Here is a 21,517-nt window from a genome sequence, read left to right as displayed (position 1 = left end):
ACAGTCTTGAGGAGAATAGAAATTAAAGCCACTAATATCCTATGACTTGAACAGTCACCCCAAGATGACAGCATCATGGATACTGTTCTTGTTCAACCAAATTGATGCACAAATTGTGGAAATGTGGCATCAATTGCAATAGAGTAAAAACAATACTATTGCAATATTTTCTAGTTACCTTACAGTCAACCAGAATAGTATTTGATTTTATACAAAAGTGTTGAGTGAGATTTAAATTTGCCAAATATAAATTGTCGTAGTAACAGTGTTTCACGATTCAAGCATAAATCATTAAATACATCTAATAAGGTTGAAATGCGTTGTTGTGCAAGACAAATTGAATTGATTTAATTTTCTATTGTTCAAATGCTCCATGGCTATAGACATACAGGATCAAATATTAGTAAATCATTAATCTTTCATTTATTAAATTTTGGAAATTAATCAAATTAATCTAGCAATAAGTAACTAAATGGTGCAATTTACCTTTAAGCTAAAAGTCATCTCATCACAATTTACAGTTATTATAAACGTATTTTGGTTTGTAGTTAATAATGATTTTCAGGACCTTGATTCTAACCAAATCCAAAGTCTTTTTATTCAAAAGTAGAAATTATTTCTGTTGGTGTCAATGTCCTTAGGTAAGCATCAATGTACATATACAAATGTAAAAAGCCAAGTTCATTAAATCCCACACTGCGGGAAAACTAGACACGAAAATATATCCATTTTCAGTTTACTTTCGTGACCTGTTTTTCATCTTCTGTCGATTCCTCTTGCCAGGCCGCTTCTGTGAACAAATAGCAGAAATTAGCATTTTAAATCATTAAGTTTTGAACATTCTTCTCTTTCTCCCAAAAGAGAAAAAAATACAAGGACATAAATTAAACAAAAGCACTGAAGATGATGAAGATCTTACAAATACACCTTTGTAGACTATTTTTCTGTTCCTCCATTGGAGGGCAAACATTTGGGATTCAGATTGTTCCCATGGTGTGAACAATCAAGCATAAAGTACAGCCTCTTCCTCCTCCAACATTCAGGTCAGAGTTTGTTGCCATCTGCACAAGTACAGTGAGATACAAGAACAATGAAAAACCTACCTACAGCTGCAGAGTCACAGGCATGTAGATTCTGGCAGCAACACAATGACACATAAATTGTATAAGAAAATTGTGAAGAAAATTAGTGCAAAAAACAAGAAAGGAGTCCATGGTAGTGCCACAGTTGGTCTTCCCCAAACATTTTTCTTTAAAATTCAACAGGAAAAATGTTAATACTTCAAAAAATCACTGCAGCATTGCAACCAGTTGTTAAATTGCTCTCATTGCAAAATCAACCAGCCTTCCCTTTGTAGTGTATTACAGATTCCAATCAACTGCTGCATAAAAAAATTCCCTCTGCCATTTACCTTTTGTTTACTTCATTTCTTTTGTCACATTTACCAAACTATCTCTCTCCGATCCACTTTCTTAATTTGCTGATCCAAATTAAATAACCCTAGCTTCTCCACCTTGTCCATATCAGCACAGCCCCATCATCCTCGAATCATTCTAGTGAATCCCTTCTGTATGCTCTCTCAGCCCTTCATGTCTTTCTTAAAGTGTGATGCCTAGAACTGGACAATACCCTAGTTGTGGCTGAATCAGTATTAACAATCATTAATAGTCCTGAAAAGGGTTTTGGTACATAGCGTCAACTGTTTATTTCCTTCTTTCTTTGGCATGTACCTGTGTGCGTGCGAGTCTGTGCGTGTCCGTGCGTGCGTCCGCGATGATGTCTTTTTCATGGCGCAGAGCGAGAGACAGACTGTGTGGAGCGCCACTCCGCACAAACACTTTCGCAGTATTTTCCCTTTTATTGTAACAAAGTCGAGTTGCAATCTCAACATTCAACCCGGCACAGATGGAAAGCGTACTCAGGAGCGGACCTGACTAGTTTCGAACCCGGAAACCTCCGCTCCCAGGTCCGGCGCTGATGTTGTTGCGCCACCAGCCGGCCCAAACTGTATATTTCCAAGGTTGTTGCCTGACCTGCTGAGTTCTCTAGCATTTTGTGTATGTTAATCTGGATTTCCAGTATCTGCAGAATTTGTGTTTATTAACAATTCATTGCTGCTTTCTACCTATTATTCTTTCTTTCTTTAGAGATACAGCGCAGAATAGGCCCTTCCAGTCCACTTGGGCTGTGCTGCTACCAACCCCAGGTTTTAACCCTAGTCCAGCCACAGGACAATTTACAACGACCAATTAACCTACTAATCGACAGGTCTTTGGACTGTGGGAGAAAACTGGAGCACCCAGAGAGAACGCACGCTTTCCATGGGGAGGAAGTACAAACTCCTTGAAAGATGTCGGGATTGAACTTCAAACTTCAACACCTTTATGCCTATAAAATCCAGGATCTCCTATTCTTTTTCAACCTGCTCTACAACTTTAATGACTTATATACGTGTACTCCCAGATCTCTTCTACTTTTTTTAGAATCAGGCCCTACAATTTATATTCTGTGAATTCCTTCTTCTTGCAGACATTTAATACTTTTCTGTGTGACACACCGGCCAATTCCAAGAGCTTGCCTATATTTTTCCCTAAAGAGTTGAGCATAATCCTTCTCAAAAGTACAGCATGCTTCCAAATGATACGCTATCTGCAAATTTGGAAATTGCATACTGCACACCTAAGTCTACAGTCATGAACGTGCATTGTGAATGGCAAAATGGCAGATAGTAGAGCCACTGCCTTACAGCTCCAACATCCTGGGCTTTATCTGGTGCAGCCTTAGCCGAGTTTGACCATTCTCTAATTGACTGCTGAGGTCTCCTTCGGGTGTTTGATTTTTTTTAAAAAAGTTGGTAGGTTTACTGGCCACTATAATTTGCCAACTGTTTTGTGTGCATCCAAGCACGTATGTGCGTGTGGGGGTGAGAAAATGGGGAAGATGTTGATCAGTATGTGGACAATAAGATTGGGATTAATATAGGTATGGAGTCAAAAGTCCCACAGGGCCTGGTTCTGTGCTGTACGACTCTATGAAATTGGTTGTTCTCACTACTTAACCAACTTTCCATCCATACTGCTCTACAGATTTAATTTCATGGGGTTCAGTCTCAGTGACAAGCCTACGATGTGTCGCTCTTTCACCTTCTAAGAGCCCACAATATCAACTGCATTCCTAACCAACCTCATTACTTTAAAACTTTTAACAAATTAATTAAATAACCTTTCATGCTTTCATCCATCAAAATTTGTCCAGGAGGCTGCTAATTCTGAACTCAATTATTACTTCTGAAACGTTTCCCCATTCAAAAGCAGTAATTCAGCAGAGGTTAAACTGCTGAAGCTGGGTCTATTCTATTAAACATTCACAAAACAAAAATTGCATTTTCAATCCCCAGGGAGCTCCACTTACATTGACACACCTTTGGAAGTTTATGGCAATGCCTCTGCAATTTTCATTCTTAATTCACTCAGCAACTCCAGGTGAATCTCCAGGACTCACTTAGTCAATAAGCACAGCAAGCCTTCTAATAAGTCCATTGATTTTTAAAAATTTGGTATTTCAACATATCCCTTTGTGGATACTCTTGCAACATTGTCTTCCTTGGAAAAACAAATGTAAATTATTTAGTACCTTAGCTATGGCCCATCCTTACAAGAGTAGATTTTCTATGGTCTGATTTCAAGCAGTATCCTCTTACGACCCATTTAGCCATCCTCATATTCCACTATTGTCATTAAATTCCTTTCTCACATCTGCAAATCCTGTCTAAATTTATTCTTCTATATTCTTCCAATTAGCCTGAAGCAAAATTAATTTAAGCACAATGGCAGAGGAAAGTAGACTTTCAAGGAGAATATTCATGAGTTTCTGGGCATTTTGAGACTAAAATGGTGCTGTTTCATAAATGGTCAACTCATCCTTAAAGAATTGCATGAATAAAGAAAAACTCACATTAGCATGTTTCTTTCCTCCTTTTCCGAAGCGATCATTTTTTGAATGTGCAATTTTTGCTTTGAAGCTGGAGACATCATCGTAGCTTTCTTTGGTGTTCCTCTTTAGGCCCTTTTTCCTTCCTCCAAAACCAAACTTTTCATTTTTATATTTCCTTTTTGCATTTATTCTGGATTGGAAAAAAACACAATTGGTCCTCAACAAATGTTTTTCTAAGTCCTAAAATCTTAGTCAATAAAAATCTACTTACGTTATCTTACTCTGATAAATTCAGAACTAATTTACAGAGATGTATGAAGTATTATCATAATACTCAGGTAAATACAAGTCACCAGAGTTTAGGTTTCTTTTGGTAAGATTCAATCTCTATTTATGTCTAAAAATTGAGACAAAATGGTCCTAGCACCATGAAGCCAAAACAATCTTAAATTGGAGACCAATTGTTGCACCACACCTCATATACAATGTGCCATACCAAGCACTATACACAGAGGAAAACAACTCAAATCAAATAGACTTTTATGACTGGTCTCTGACGGTGACACTTTTCTCCTGCCTGTTTAACTTGTAGTGAAATAGCATTTTCCATGTACTTTCAGTTTTAAAAATGGCATTAAACTGTTTTGCAAGCAGCTCTGTATGGTCCACAGGAATGAATCCGAGCTTCCAGTTATCTGTTATTTTAATCATCCAGCTCACACCTTTAATAATTGATGTTCATAGCCTTCTATTTTGTTCTAATAAAACCTGATGGGACCTCAGGAAACAGCCTCATTAATACAACCTTGCAGTCTTGACACTGGGCTGAACAATGTTAGATAATAACTTCTGCTTTTATTTCTTCACACAGCAGCTGTTCAACTATCATTTACACGTATTGAATTTCCATTTTGCTGCTTGCTTAGCTGTCCTATATCATTTTAGCATAATTTTTTGTTCCTAATTAATATTTCTGGTTTTGCACCATTTCTGTTCCAACCCTCACCTCACTTCCTTTGCTTTGTATTTGAATTATCAACATTTTACAGTTTTGGACATTATTAACATTTTCCCTCAGGTGCTGTTCTTGTACCTTCAGCTTTGCCTTTTAGTTTTTGCATTACCACCTGTTAGAAAATCCTTTTTTTTTAAAAACTGTTTAACATTAATGGTTACCCAATATCGTTTTTGATTATGCCATTGGTAATTGAGGAATACAACTAGGAACACAAATGTACTTTTCTCATTGATCTAATCTTACTTCTTTTTCTGCTGTGCATATCCTCCACCACCTTCTTTCTTTGCTGTTGAAGAAGCCTTATCGCCCTCAAGGAAATCTAGTTTATCAGAAAGTCCTGAAGATCAAAGAAAATCAGAGAGAGAAAAAAAAACTTTTACTTGTACTTCTGCATTTGCAAATAAACTAGAAAATAAAAACCACCTCAATGTATATCTAGTTTGTTTTCACTAAAATCCAACCAATTGAAAAGAGTAAAAGTATTGAAATTGAAAAAAAAATCTTTGGTTATTCTGTCATGTAAGTGCAACAAAACAACCCCAACCTTTCTGGTACTTTTTCACTGCAGTCATCATGGCTTTCTTTTCCTTTTGGCGCTTCTGTATAACTTCTACTTGAACCTATTGATAAGAGAATAGAATTCACTGACAAGTTGCAAATTGCCTTTGTGGCCCCTCATCTGTAACTAAGTATACTTAAATGAATGTTGGGAAGGTCAAGTTCAGGTTACATCCTATTTTCTGCAAGTGTGCACAAAATACTGCTTCTGGTCACCTATTAAGAATTGTTACTTGAACTGAAAAACAGCTAAGGCTGCTGTCTTAATGATGTTGAAAAGAAGCATGAGAAATAGGAGCTGGAACAAGAGGGGGAGTAGGCCATTGGCTTGTGCCGCCTGCTCTGTCATTCAGTAAGATCTGGGATATCTGGCTGTAGACTCAGCTCTACCAACCTGCCTTTCCCCCATCACCATAATTCCCTTACAGTGCCAAAAATCTAATTATATCTCAAATATTTAATAAAGTAGCCTTTACTGTTTCCCTGTGCAGAGAATTCCTCAGATTTACTACTCTGCCAAAAACAGTTACTCATCTCTGTCCTAAATCTACTCCCATAAATCTGGAGGCTATGTCCCTTAGTTCTAGTCTCACCTACCAGTGGAAACAACTTTCTTGCCTCTATTCCTTTCAAAAACAGTGGATTCTGCTTCAGTGGGACACATCAGGACCAGTACATTTTGCTTTTTTTTTTTTATTAAAAGAGTTACCTAGACAAGTGTCTGCTGTAATTAACCAAAATCCACTGTACTTCTGTAAGATCCCTTCTTATTCTTCTGAACTCCCAGCAAGACAGTCTCAGGTGACCCTTCATCTCCAGAATCAACCCAACGACCCTCCCGTGCACCACCACCAAAGCCAGTATATCTTTCTCAGGTAAGGAGACAGAACCCCGCAGGTTGTACTCCAAGCACGGCCTCACCATGACCTGATAAAGTTGTACCATCACCTCCCTGATCTAGAATTCAATCCCTCTAGCAATGAAGGCCATCATTCTATTTTCTTACTTGATAATCTGTTGCACCTGAAAAATCAACCTTTTGTGATGCATGCACAAGTATTCCCAAGTCTCTCTGCAAAACCACACACTACAATCTTTCACCATTTAAATAACAATCTGACTTTAAATTTTTCCATTCAATGTGGATGACCTAGCATTTACCAACATTGTACTCCATCTGCCAGACCCTTGCCCACTTACTTAGCCTATCCATCTCTCTCTCAAGACTCACTGCATCCCCTGAAGTTTACTTTTGCACTCAATTTAATGTCAGGAAAAAACTTAGATATGCTATACCTGATACTCTCTTCTAAATCGTTAATGTATATCATGAACAGTTATGGGCACAGCAATGAGCTCTGTCGCACTCTGCTCAACCTGGTTGCCAAGTAGAGAAAGACCTATTTATTCCAAGTCTCTGATGAAGGTTCTTGGTCCGAAACATGGACTATTCATTCCCATGCTGCACAACCTGCTGACCTGCTCCAGCACATTGTGTATATTGTTCTGGATTTCCAGCATCTGCAGTAACTCTTGTGTCTATTCCAACTCTCTGCCTTGCATTGGTTAACCAATCCTGTATTCATGCTAATGCATTACACTCCATGCACCCTTATCCTATAGATGGGTCTTTTATGCAGTACATTATGGAATGCCTCCTGGAAAGTTTACAACCTCCAACTTCTCTCCTCTATCCAACGAGCTCATTATATTCTCCAATAGGTTGTTCAAACAGGATCTGCCCTTACTGAATCCATGCTGTGTCTGCCTGATGGAGCCACTTCTATCCAGATGTTTCACTATTTCTTCCTAAACGTTAGTTTCTACCCATGCCTGGAGAAAAGGGAAAATTGTACACTTAAAAAAAAAATAAGTTTAACAAGGATTTGGCCAGATTTTTTTTCCTTGGGGTGGGCCTTTATCAAGAGAGACCCAAAATAAATCCTTAATGAACTGAATTCCTTGATGATATACTTTTGCAGTATTCCATGAAACAATCAGTAAAGAAGTAACTTAAGTTAGAGACGAAAAAAAAATCACTATGCTTTATTCATTTTCAAGTGGCATTACATGAGAAAGTCAGCCTAACCACTTTAGAACACATAGAAATATCACCAAATACATTTCATGGATTTGGAGGACAATGGTGAAGCAAAGACCACTGCTTCAAATGGAGAACTACGATAAATGCTCTGATTCAAGAAATTATTGATAGCCATTTTTAGTTTGGAGAATATCACATAACAAGATATCATGCAGGCCTGGAACAGCCATTTCGCTTGTTCACACTGTCATATAGTATGGAAACAGGCCCTTTGGCCCAACCAAGAGAGCCCATAACCTAAACCTTTCGAATTCAAGTACCTGTTCAACTGTTGTTTAAAATTTGCTTCAGCTGCTTTCTCTGGCAGTTGATTCCATATAGATGCCATCCTTTATGTAAAAAAAGTTGCCCTTCAAGTTCCTCTGAAATCTTTCCCCACTCACCTTAAATCTATGCTCTCTAGATCTTGATACCAATCTCTGGGAAAACAACTAACTGCATTGAATAAACCAACAACTAAATGCTATACCATTGGCACAGGGGTATAACATCTGACAAAATATCTCCAATTTAAGAAATGGATAGCTAAATGAAATTCACTTGGCTCTTCCCAAAGTAATTATAGATTCAAAGGAGTCATTTCATTGGGGTGGCCTTCTAATCTTACACTTCTCTGACAAAGAAACAATTTATTTTTTCCCTGCAGGTTAAACAGGAAAGTGCAACAACCATCCTAAGTTCATTATTCGGTTGAAACTTAAATGCCATTGGTACCACTTTTACATTCGTAGTTGATCTGTACCTTTATTCTCCAGCCACACAGCTCAATATTCACTTATTGTAACAAAATATAACATACTGGGATTCAAAAAAAAAGATGAGCTAACATTTACTTAAACATGTAGGCGAGAGCTCTACATTTTACCACCATATTTGAAGACCTCCCTCCTAATTCTATTGATTGGCCTAGCAATCATTTTAGGGTTATTTCCTTCAATCTTACACTTTCACAACAGCAGAAAAATTCTTTCAGTGCTTTTCAAAATCCTAACAGATATCCCCACATAGCCCCCATAATTAAGCTTAAATAAAGAAATCAACAATGATTTTTCTTGCCCTACAATTTCACTGGCTTAAAAAAAAACACTACAACATTAAAATTATATATCATTACTTCTGAAAATATGTTGTAAGGACTGCTGAATTTTATCACTGGACAGAACCTGTCTATTTAAGAAAAAGGCCCTAACCATATTTGCATTATTTTTAATGAAAGATAAATCAACCACAATGTTGAACCTCGGATGTTCATGCACAAAAAATAAATACCTTTTTTCCATATTTTCGTAATGCTCTGAGCTGCTTAGCCTTTTCAGACTTTTCCATTGCCATCTGCTTTGATAACATTTTTTCTCGAATCTAAAAAAAAGGAGGAAAATTTTAAGATTTAGACCAATGGGCTCACAGTGGAGTAGCTGAAATTTGAATTTGACCTAGTGACATGCAGACGAACATTCCGCAAGCAACCAGCTAAATAAGCATTTTTTTTTGGTATTGTTGGTGAATAGATAACTACAATTGCTGAAAAACAGCACCTCTGGTAATGAACTAACTGTTAATGTAGTACTAAATTATGTACTTAGGAAATGGAATGACTCCTGAAACATGTTTGTATGCTGCAAGCAGTGAGACAATCAGACGTAACATAAATACCTGGATGTATTTAATTGGTGTAATTCTGAGGCTACAAGTCAACCAATATCTCCTCACACGGCACTCTTGCTAACCTAAGGAATCAGTCTGAAAGTTTTAAAGGTACATTATACATAATATATGGCATACCTTTTTTTTGAATAAGGCCAAAAGTGTACAAAGGCATATTATTATAGCAAGTTGTCCTTGCTTGTTCACCCAAAACCTCTTTCAGTGAAGGGCAACATACCACTCACCTTATCACCCACTTACAGTATATACATGCTTGTATGGGATTTGTGATTGATTGACAAACATCTGTGTATCAATTAATTACCTAGCTTTCTTTTTGCTACCCAAGTACAAAATTTACATTTACCCTGCATCTGGTATTTATCCACTCATTCAACTGGTCTATATTGTCTCAAGGTCTCAGCATCCTCATCACAACCAATCAGGGTTTATGCAAGCTTCAATTGTTTAAGAACGACAAAAAGCACACCCTAAGCAAGTTTGCCACCGTTATCTATGCTTTTTTGTTAAAAGGCTGGAACCATAGATAACATATAAAATTGTAGAAAATATTGCTTAATTATTAACACTGTGCTTATTATGAAATTGTAAAATAGCATCCTATACAAAATTCATTTAACTTTCAATTATCTGTTAATACAAAATGTTTCCAATAAGCAAAGATCTATCAGCCTAAGATCATTAGCACTTGCCTTCTGCATTTGTTGGTCTGACTTGGCCATCTCAGCAAAATAGTCACTTGGTCTTTTTGTTGCAATTTTCAGTCGCTGTAATCGAGGCAATGCACTCAATGCAGTTGCTTGTGCCTGTCGATAACTAAACAGGTGAAATTACAATAAAGTATAAAGGACTTTGCCACTTTGCTGTGGGGTAATTGTACTGAAAAGGCATGTTTGTTTTGTAAAGCAAAAAAAGAAAAAAAGATCACCAAACTAGAAATTTAAATTGAAAGCTAAAAGTGCTGGATACACGCAGCAGGGCAGGCAGCAACTGTGAAAGGAAATGGTGTTAACCCTTTCAAGTCTATGACCTTCACCAAAGCTGTTGAAGAGTTACTGACTCGAAATGTTAACTATTTCTATCTTCAAAGATGCTAATGGTTTTATCAAGATTGGTACAAATGAATCAAGTCTAAAGTTATAAACTATAAGAAATAAATGAACAGTTCATGATAAATTATATCTTATCAAAATTAAGTTGGAAGGAAGAAGCATAAGAGATCAAAAAAAATTTCCATTCATACCAGTTTGAGAGCAATCACACATTTAATTTGAAGTCCTTTTCATTCTAATGTGATATTTTAACAATGTCAACTTTAACTTAATGTCATCTCATAACTTTCATCAGTTTTTTTAATAAGCAACATTTCTAAAATTGATGAAATATTTTCATTCAATAATCTATAATCTATTTTGGTTATCTCTACTATATTGCAATGCAGTAATAATTAAAAACAAATCAGGATTCAGGGGCAATCATAACAAAATTCTGAATAAAGTAAGTCACCCTAATAGAACAATTACCTAAACTTATAAATTTCAGAGAACTACCTAGATGATGCCAAACTGAATGGTGCTACAAGACCAAGGAGCTGATTATTGACGTCAGGAAGAGAAAACGGAGGTCCATGACCCAGTTCTCACCGGGGGATCAGAAGTGGAGAGGGTGAGCAACTTTACATTCGTTGGTGCTATCATCTCAAAGGACTTGTCCTGGTCTCAGCATGCAAGTGTAATTATGAAGAAAGCATGGCAGTACCTCTACTTCCGTAGGAGTTTGTGAAGATTCCGCACAACATCTAAAAATGCATCACAGCCTGGTGTGGAAACACCAATGCCCTTGAACAGAAAATCCTACAAAAAGTAGTGGATATGGCCGAGTCAATCACACCATTAAGCACATCTACACTGAACGTTGTCGCAGGACAGCAGCATCCATTATCAAGGACACCACCAGCCAGGCCATGACCTCTTCTCGCTGCTATCAGGAAGGTGGTACATGAGTTTTAGGACTCACACCACCAGGTTCAGGAATAACTATTACCCCTCAACCATCAGTCTCTTGAACCAGAGGGGATAACTTCACTTGCCCCATTATCGAACTGTTCCCACAACCTATGGACTCACTTTCAATGATTCTTCATTTCATGTTCTCAATATTCATTACTTACTAATCACTATTATTTTTCTTTTCTTTTGTATTTGCAGTTTGTTGTCTTTTGCACACTGGCTGTCTGTCCTGTTGGGCGTGGTCTTTCATTGATTCTATTATGATTATTGGATTTATTGGGTATGTTCACGAGAAAACAAATATCAGAGTTGTATAAGGTGACATATATGTACCCTAATAATAAAAATTTTACTTGGAACTTAAATAAAAGATACGAGTCCCTGTAAAAAAAATTTCAAATATTCATAAATGCATTGCTCTTAATGAAGACTGTAGGAACATCAAGGAAGCAATACAATATGCTACCACTCCAGATGCTTTAGGAAGTGATAACATAATGCAATGGCTCCCCTGACATTACTGCAGCCACCATTGGGAGCAATGCATACACATTCTAAATATTCAACAAAACTTCAAATATTTAGTAAACAAAGCAACAAAATTTGCATGCTGCACATCCATCTCTGATGAGGTATTCTGGAGGAATGATCAATTAAGAATTGTATAGCAAAGTATGAACAACATGCTTCAATGAAGAGGAATTCAGTAACTGCAGCCACACTTAAAAGTGAATAAACAAAGCTTAAGTGTGAAACATTATACCTACAAGAACACTTCACGCTGAAAGTCATCTTCTGGGTCAATATTTGAGTTTTCCTGCCCCACAGCTTTCCCTTCAGCCTTTGCTATGATGTCAGTAGCTGGGCCATTTGTCATGTCCAGTCTCTCCACCCACTTCAGGTCTTTCTTGAAGTCTTCTAAGCATTGTTTCAAGCCCACCTGAAGATTCACAAATATGTGCATTTGTATATGTGCAATGACCATCAGAATAACTATGGGATCATAATAAGCACTTGCAGAAGCAAAGTAAACATCCTTTGGTCTGCATCAGTCAAAGCTGATGTGCATTTCAGCTCATTCAACTTTATTAAAAATACATCTAATTTACTGTGACTGTGTTAAATTCCAAAGAGATCAGCTTCTGGACAGAGCAAATTACTTCTTTCTGTGGATTTACCATCACAAAGGTGGAAAAGAATGTCCCAGAATTTGGCAATTCACTGTTACCAAACTCTTGAATGGACCTCACATATTCCAAAGACTCGATCTACAATCTACCTTTTGGTGGCCCTTGCACTTGATTTGCTTATCTGAACTACAACACCATATTCTGCAATCTTTTTACTACCCTCATGTAGTTATGTATGGCATTATCTGACTGGATGCATGCAAACCAAAGCTCTTCCCTTTATCTTGGTACTTCAGACAATAATAAACCAATATCCTGATGACCACCTCCAGCCCAACCATCACCCACTTCTTCTCCTCCCCAATAGAGTTCCATCCACCTATCACCCCCAGACTTTTACAAACTGGTGGCCATCTTATCCCCCATCTGGTTCAAACTATCCTTCAGCCTTCTCTTTTATCACCCCCCCACCCTCCCCCGATTTGGATTTCAGCCCTTGTAACTCTTGTGCATCCACTTATCACCTTCCAGCCTCTGTCTTTACCATTATACCCTGACTGGCTCCAACTGCTCTTTTTACCAGCCCCCAGTGCCTCCACCCCCCCCCCCAATCTCCTGTCTGCCAGCTCCCTCCCTCTTCCCTACCTGGATCCACCTGTCCATTATCTCTTACTTTATTTAACCCCTATTGGCCTGACTCACCCCTACACATCCTCCCACTGTACTCAATCCTCATTCAGGGTCTCAACCCAAAAAGTTGCTGACTGACAAAGCACACACTTGCCAGTGTTTTTTTTTTGGCTTTGAAATAAAAGGGCTCTGACAAGAACATGCCATTCTTTAATGCCTGCAGCCACCAGGCTCTGGCTCAAAGGAATCCAATACCTGGCATCAAGCTGTAATGATCAAGTGGCTAAACATTCAGTCACATTAAAGAATTCTCCCAACAAAATATTTTTAGCATTAGTTTTAATTAGTAAAGGATAACATAACATACTATACACTTTAATTACATCCACTAAAAATCCCTTTATCATCTTTATCTCATATTTCCATATGGGATCTGCATATAAATGTAGAAATGTTGGGCTATATAGAGTTTAAGTAGAAGAGTTTGCTAACCACTAATTAAAACTTTAAAACCCCACTTCCACTGTCTAAATTGGCTCAATATAGTCCAGGGGATTTTGTAGTGGCAGTTATTTTGATTTTGTACAAAATTCAAGCATGCCAAAGTGCTTTTTCTTCATTCTATTGGAGAATGTTGCAAGTAGTTTGGGAAAGTGTACAGAACTATTAGCAATAACTTATGTGACCACTACAAAAGATCTTTTGAAATCCAACAGCAGTAATGTAAAGGGAAATATAGCACAACCTGCTTCAAGAATCAGTCTGGTTAAGCAAATGACGTATGAAATCCATTCCTCTTATAAGGCTGATGCATGGGTATTTCTTATGTATTTCTGAATGTTGTGGGATAGGCACTAGAGTTCAGACCTCACCACAGTAGCTGTGGGATTTAAATCCATTTAATAATAAGGAACTTTTAAAGAAAGTGCTTAGTAATGATGAGAAAAGAAAATGTTTGGATTGCCATGAAAACCCTCCTGAGAAAATCTACCATTCTTACCTGATTGCACCTGCGTGCGACTCTACCACTAAGCCACCAGCAAACACACTCAGTTATACGAAGGCAATCCATTTGGTAAATTGGTGTATTATTGTCACATGTATCATGGAAGACTTGTCTTGCATGCCTTTCCTTCCATGACCTCTGTCTGTACTTCTCGCAGCTCCAAGAATATCCCTTTTCTCAGCTATGGCAGGGCCCACAATGCTGGAGACCGTGTGAAGCACTCACTGCCACTCTCAGCCTGAAGTACTAAATGGATGGTCCATTCTAGCTTCTTCCTGAGAGTTCCATCATCTTCAGCCAATTTGATGAACACGATGTGGCATTAAGACACAGTTGAGAACACTGACTTCAGCTATGAGACCTTTAAAAAAACCTGTAGTACTACAGACATTTGCTCCAGAATTAGCTGTACCTTTGGCCAAGTTGTTCCAGCACAGTTACAAGGATGACACCTGGTTAACAAAGTGGAACATTGCCCAGGTACATCCTCGTCACAAAAAGCAGAACAAATACAACCCGGGTAATTATTGGGCACTGACTACTTTCAATCATCAGCAGAATAATGGAAAACAATGTTGACGGCACCATCAAGGACTCTTCATCTCATGTTCTCGATGATCATTGCTTACTTATTATTACTTCCTTCTTTTTGTATTTGCACAGTTTGCCGTCTTCTGCTTTCTGGTTGACCACCCAAATTGGGCTGTTTTTCATTGATTCTGTTATGGTTATTTTTCTACAGATTTATTGGGTATGCCCACAAGAAAATGAATCTCAAGGCGGTATATGGTGACATATGTACTTAGCACTTAGCAGCACCTAGTTACCAATAACCTGATCAGTGACACTCAGATGGGTTTTCCATAGGACCACTTGGCTCCAAGCCATATGGAAATCTGGAGCAATCGAAGTCAAGGCCAGTACTCGACCATGTATGGCATCAAGGAACTCATCAAAATCAATGGACAAAGGGAAAATACACCACTGGTTCAAGTCAGAGCTTGCTAAGGAGGATGATTGTGGCTGTTCGAAGTCAATCATTCCAGCCCCAGGATATCATGGCAGGTGTTTCTCAGGGCAGTATCCTCAGCCTAACCATCTTCAACTGCCTCATCAATGACCTTCCTCAAACCACAGTCTTCATGTTCACTGACAACTGCACATTTTTCATATGCACTGGAACACTTCAGCAAATGAGCAGTCTGAGTCCTCATGTAGACAACATTCAAAGTGGCAATGACTATCTCCAACGACTGTCTAAGTGCCCACTACTCTCAATAGCATTTGAAAGGCCTTGAAGAAGTTTATGAAGGTGTAGAAGAGGTTTACCAGCATGCTACCTGGATTAAAGGCACGTGCTTTTACAAAAGGTTGGACAAACTTTGGTTGTTTTCTCTGGAGGGGCGGAGGCTGAGAGGGGATCTGATAGAGGTTTGTAAGATTAGGGGAGGAGAAGATGTCGGTGTGACGCAGTGCGCGCAGCCGCTCTGAAATGATATCGGTATTTGTTAAATAGGGGCCATGCACAATCCTGATTTGATGGAGACAGACGCGAGAAGCACGGAGAAACATCTGGAGACACTTCTGAAATGCCCGCTTCGCTGCCGCTGCTACTGGGCGATCGAGAATCTCCAGAGGGGAAGGCCCCAAATCCTCGGCTTTGCCTATTGCCTGTTGCTGGGGTCGGGGTCGAAGCGCTCGGCAGAGACGATGCTCGGTGTCGGAGGCTCGAAGTTTTCGGATGGACTCAAGAGTCGGCTGTGGTTGGGTGCTTCCAGGGTGCTGCATCGGCAAGTTTGCGGCGCCGGAAGCTCACGGCAGGGAGAGTTTCTCCCTTCTACCGTCTGCGTGAGCTGATGGGACTTTCGAGAGACTTTGAGACTTTTTTTTTTACCATGCCCATGGTCTGTTCTTCATCAAATTACGGTATTGCTTTGCACTGTTGTAACTATATGTTATAATTATGTGGTTTTTGTCAGTTTTTTTTAAAGCCTTGGTTTGTCTTGTATTTCTGTGATATCATTCTGGAGGAACATTGTGTCATTTCTTAATGCATGCATTACTAAATGACAATAAGAGGACTGCGTGTCCTCATAACCTAATCTAAGATTATGAGAGGCGGAGATAGAGTAGACAGACAGTATCTTTTTCCCAGGGTTGAAATGTCTAATACCAGAGGGCATGCATTTAAGGTGAGGGAGTAAGTTCAAAGGAGATAGGAGTGGTGGGAGCTTGGAATCTGATGCCTGGGGTGGCGGTAGTGGCAGATACACGAGGGACCATTAAGAAACATTTCAATAGGCACATGAATGTGAGGAAAATGGAAAGATATGGACATTGTGTAGGCAGAAAAGATTAGTTTAGTTGGCCATTTAAATTACTAATTTAATTGGTTTGGCCCAACATTGTGGGTTCCTGTGCTGTACTTCTCCATGTTCTACATACATGAAAAGGTCAGGGGATGGATATGCTTCACCCCTTTCATACATTCAAAAGTTTTCCACCACCTACAATGCAGAGTCAGGTGTGGGATGGAACACTTGTCACTGGCCTCATTAATTACAGTTCCAACAGCATCAAAGGAACTCAGTATCAACCAGGATAAAGCAACTTGCTTCATTATTGCCTCATCCACCAGTGAGTGGTGCACAAGGGCCGTGTTGTACACCTTCTACCAATTACCCACTCAAGCTACTCTGACAGCATCTCCCAAACCTGCAACTTCAACCTCCAAATGAGACAAGGGCTTCAGCTGCAGGGAATCATGAGCAACTGCCTTTCACCCCACTGGATACCTTGAATGAAGAATAAACTGATCTTCCTGCATCACTGTAGGAACGGTCTCAATGTTTAAACTCCATTACCAACATCACTGTGGAAGTACGTTTATCAATATTTCATTCTCTTAAGAACAGTTATGTATGGACAATACACACTGACCCTGACAACAAGCCTATTTTGAATAAAGACATTTTCAAAAGATAATCAGTTTTGGACCATTAATGTGCTCAACATACATGTTAGAAGATCATGGCACCAGCTTCAGTTACCTTAGAGCAAAGGCAGATCATCAATTTTATATTGCACACTGAGAAAATCGGAGCCTAACATTAGAATAGAAGTTAAAAACTCACCACATTGTTGACACATTGCTTCTCTGCCTCCTCTGCTACATTCAAACCAGGCTTGAGGAAACCCTTGGAAAATGCTTCTTGAAGCTGTGGAAAAATAAACATTCATTGTGACATGTTTAATGCAACTGAAGTGTAAACTCCAGCATTTTTCTTCCTGACATAGCAATTCACCCAATGGATTACAGGCAAATTTTAAAACATGTTGAGTTGAAAAGGAAATATTTATATATTTTTTAAAATTGTGACCCCCATTATTGAATATTATATCCTCTTTACTGCACAAGAACTTAAACAGGTTTTCCATAAAAGTATTTGAACTATTTGAAAATAGAGTAATATTCTATTTGGTTGCTCTTCGTAGGGCAATGTGAAATTGGCAGTTTTGTGCCAAGAAAAATATAGATCTCAATAGTCAGAAAACTTGTCCGATTGCTTAATGGTAGAGCATTAACAAGTATTCTAGATTCTTAAATTTTTTTTTTCAAGCAGAAGCTGAAAAGAGTTCATTCCAAGTTGTATCAATGAGGTATGAAAGTCCCACTGGAAATTCAGCCCCAAGATTTGCAATGCATTTTTATTAATTGCAGAAAACAGTTCTGATGGTCTCTGGCCTGAAATGCCAGAAATGCCTTAAGAAGCACAAAGTATGTCCAGGCTACTAATGCACTTTGGACCTGGAAACAACAAGGCTTTGTATTGTGCCATTCCATAGGTCTATTACATCACGCCTGGAAGTTGGATGTTTGAGATTGATTGGCATGTAGTGGATAGAACACAGAGCAGTAGAGCACAGCACAGGCTCTTTGGCCCAAAATTTGCGTCATTCTATAAACATATTCCACAATCTAATCCTTCCCCCTACACAGCCCATAACCCTCCATTTTTCTTACATCCATATGTCTATCTAAGAGTCTCTTAAATATCCCAATTGTATCAGTCACTTCCACCAACCCTGGCGGTGCAATTTAGGCACATATCACTCTGTACAAAAAACCTAACTCTAACATCTCCTCTATACTTTCCTCCTCTCACTTTAAATGGATGACTCTGGTATTGGCCATTGCTGCCCTGCCTGGGGAAAAAAGGCACTGGTTGTCCACTATATCTGCCACCCATAATTATACACTATCAAATCGCCTTTTATTTTACTTAAACAGAAAAGCCCCAGTTTTCAAGGTAACCCAAACAGAGAGTGAGAATGCATCATCCCCAGGTTCCCTGAGTGTGTCCAGACATTTAACACAGTCCAACATCAGGGATTTTGCCGACTGTGATCCTGAAAACAATATGGCGGTTTCTTTTGGACGGTTTTGATAATGCCTGGAAAGTCAGCTGTTCCGAAATGGAACAAGTAGCCAATCAGATTGGACGAAGATCACACAATTCTGTATCAACATGCCGTCCGCTAACCTGAAACACGAGAGATTCTGAAGCTGCTGTAACGTTGAGCAACACACGCAAAATGCTGGAAGAACTCAGCACGTCACGTAGAATCAATGGAAAATAAACAGTCGACGTTTATTCGGGCCAAGACCCTTCATCAGAACTGAAGTCAATCTGACCTCTTTTCAGCCCGAAACGTCCATCGTAGATGCTACTTGATTTGCTGAATTCCTTTACCGTGTTGTGTGTGTTATCGCCTGATAACGCCGCTTTCCTTGTTTCCACGGTAATCACCTAAAAATGATATATCTGACCACTTCAGTTACCGGTATTACCCTCTATCATGTTCCAGAGAAGTAGAGCACCTTCAAACGGCGAACATTTACAGCCTGTTCCGCGAGCCTATTCAGAGCTCCTCTAACCAGGCACGTGTCCACAGTTCACTACGAAACAAATCCACTGACCCCAACCCCGTTACTATAATGTCCAGAAGTCCCGTTTCAAAAGCCATCTCACCTCTAAGTCGGACAAATCCGATCCCTCCAAGTCTGACAGAGACTCAGATTCCGACTCAGACGTACCACCGCGGTCCATGCCACCACCGTTAACAAAGCGGAAGCACTTTTCCCGGTCCCTCAACAACTACTGTCCGGAGTCAGCAAACCCCCCCTTTCCTAGTTCTAGGCAGCGAGCGTTTGCTTTAACAATTTTTAAATCTCCCATCGTGGGTGAAACTGATTGAAATTATGTAATTTTGTATTTTCTATCCCTCCCCTTTTCATTCCGGAGAAAGAAACACTTTCTTTCACATTCTTGAAGCGTCTGTTCGTTGCAGGCCGGACACAATAGTGTTGCGCACAAGGCGACGGTGATATCAGTCGCCGGTAGATGGCAGACGAAGGCTAGATTTAGTGATCGTGTTCAAGGCAACCGAGTAGCGGAGGTTTATGGAGAGGAATGCTTGGGAAAGAGTGATAAAGGGTGGAAAAAGTGAGGAATAATGCGTTGAGAGGGAAAAATGCAGCTGTTGGAATTGTGAAATAAGATTAGAAAAGCTGTATCCGTGTCAGGTTCCGAGAAGGAGAGTGATTTCAATCAGCTGGACACAGTTATTTGTTTCGGATCATGCACCTCTCCATTGTAAAAATAAGTTTTTATTGCCATTTGCATCGATGTGTTGCGTCGAGTGGTCTGGTCGGTTACTTTTCTGGAAGATCACATTTTCTCTGTCTCCAACCACCAGACGTAAACTTCAATAAATGAGAGTGTGAATTAGCTAAGAAAGATCGGGAAGTTAAATAGCACGACTGTAGATTAACAATACTTGACGTCAAAAGAAAAATAATTGAACATTTAGTAAACGTAAAACATAAACATAAAGTTTGATCCTTTACGTATCGCTGAATAGGAAATAATAGGAATTAATTCCAAAAGAAGCCATTAATTTTGCCGATTACACGTGATTTCTGGGATTGACAGAGTGGGAAATTAACAATCTAACCTTCAGAAACCAGACGAAATTAATATCAGTAAGGAAATTGTGTTAGAATTAGAAAAAAATGAATATCGTTGAGCTGATGGTCTATGTCTTTGATTTCTAAAACAGGTGGATGAAGAGCTGGTGGTTGCATTGATACTGATTTTACCAAATTCAAGAGATTTTTGATAAAAAAAACTAATAGATTAGAAGAAACAAAGTAAAATCCCACTATTCAGGAAAGCAGAGAAAAAGAGAGAATACAAGGATGGGTAGACCAGATTGCCTGACTTGAGTAGTGATAAGAAGTGATAGAGTCCATTGTTAAGTTATATCACTATGCAAATAATATCGCTAAGAAGTGATAGAGTCCATTATTAAGGATGTGTTCAAAAATGAAGTAAATTTGTTGTCAAGAGGTACATATATCTCAATATTGTCACATGTATGTATGAGATTCATTTTCTTGCTGGTATTCACAATAGAACAAAGAAATACGATAAAAGCAATGAAAAACTACACACAAAGAAAGACTGACAAACAATGTGCAAAAGAAGACAAACTCTGCAAGTACAAAATAAATAAACAAATAAACTAACAAACACATAAACAAATAATACCAAGAACGTGAGTTGTGGAGTCCTTGAAGGTGAGTCTGTAGGTTGTGGAATCAGATGGTTGTTGAGGTGAGTGAAGTTAAATTCAGGAGCCTGAAGATTGAAGGGTAATAACTTCCTGAACCTGGTGGTGTGGGACTTAAGGTTCCTGTCCCTCCTTCCTTGATGGACACTGCTTTCTTGTGGTGGTGCTCCTTGGCGTTGGACTCAGTGGTGGAGAGTGCTTTTCCTCTGATGGACTGGGCAGTATCCATCAATTTTTGTAGGCTTTTCCATTCTTGTGCATTGGTGTTTACATTCAAGTCAGTGATGGAACCAGTCAGGATATTCTCCATTGTGCATCTATCGAAGCTTGTCAAGACTCTAGATTACACACCTAAGAAAGTGAAGGCGATGCTGTGCCTTCTTTGTAAGAGCACTTACGTGTTGGTCCCAGGACAGATCCTCCAATATGATAACACCATAGAATTTAAACTTTCTGACCCTCTTCACCTCCGATCCTGTAATGAAGACTGGCTCATGGATCCTTGGTTTCTTCCTCCTGTGGTCAATAATCAAGTCTTTTGTTGACATTGAGTAAGATGTTGTTGTTGTGACAAGGCTGTATCCACTTGGATACAGTATACAGAAGAGAAATTATGCCTGCCAAGTGTAATATGTCTTAAGGATGCATCTAGATCAGTAGCTTCTGGTTTAAGATGGTACTGGTGAAACACAGTGACGCCTTGCTGGCAGCAAACAAAACTACTAACTGCTCTATAAATCACACTTTGAACTTGGTACCTTGCTGTAAGAATGAATAAATCCTAATATACACCTTGGAGGAAAGGGCCTAATGTGAGATTATACTGTT

General features: G+C 39.0%; 1 protein-coding gene across 1 annotated transcript; it reads right to left on the bottom strand.

Annotated features, from left to right (window-relative positions):
* Positions 1 to 573: 573 nt before the first annotated feature.
* Positions 574 to 19,213, bottom strand: ebna1bp2 (EBNA1 binding protein 2). The gene is made up of 9 exons (XM_072273718.1): positions 19,087 to 19,213; positions 17,188 to 17,271; positions 12,055 to 12,227; positions 9,971 to 10,094; positions 8,883 to 8,972; positions 5,496 to 5,571; positions 5,195 to 5,288; positions 3,955 to 4,123; positions 574 to 790 (listed from the first exon to the last, which is right to left on the bottom strand). Exons 1-9 carry the CDS (start codon positions 19,162 to 19,164, stop codon positions 737 to 739), a joined length of 942 nt encoding a protein of 313 aa, XP_072129819.1. The 5' UTR covers positions 19,165 to 19,213; the 3' UTR covers positions 574 to 736.
* Between the last annotated feature and the right edge of the window lie 2,304 nt (positions 19,214 to 21,517).

Source organism: Mobula birostris, chromosome 12, assembly GCF_030028105.1.
Source record: "Mobula birostris isolate sMobBir1 chromosome 12, sMobBir1.hap1, whole genome shotgun sequence".
Taxonomy (NCBI): Eukaryota; Metazoa; Chordata; class Chondrichthyes; order Myliobatiformes; family Myliobatidae; genus Mobula; species Mobula birostris.
Note: the sequence above shows the minus strand (reverse complement) of the source record. Positions and strands in the feature narration are given on the sequence as shown.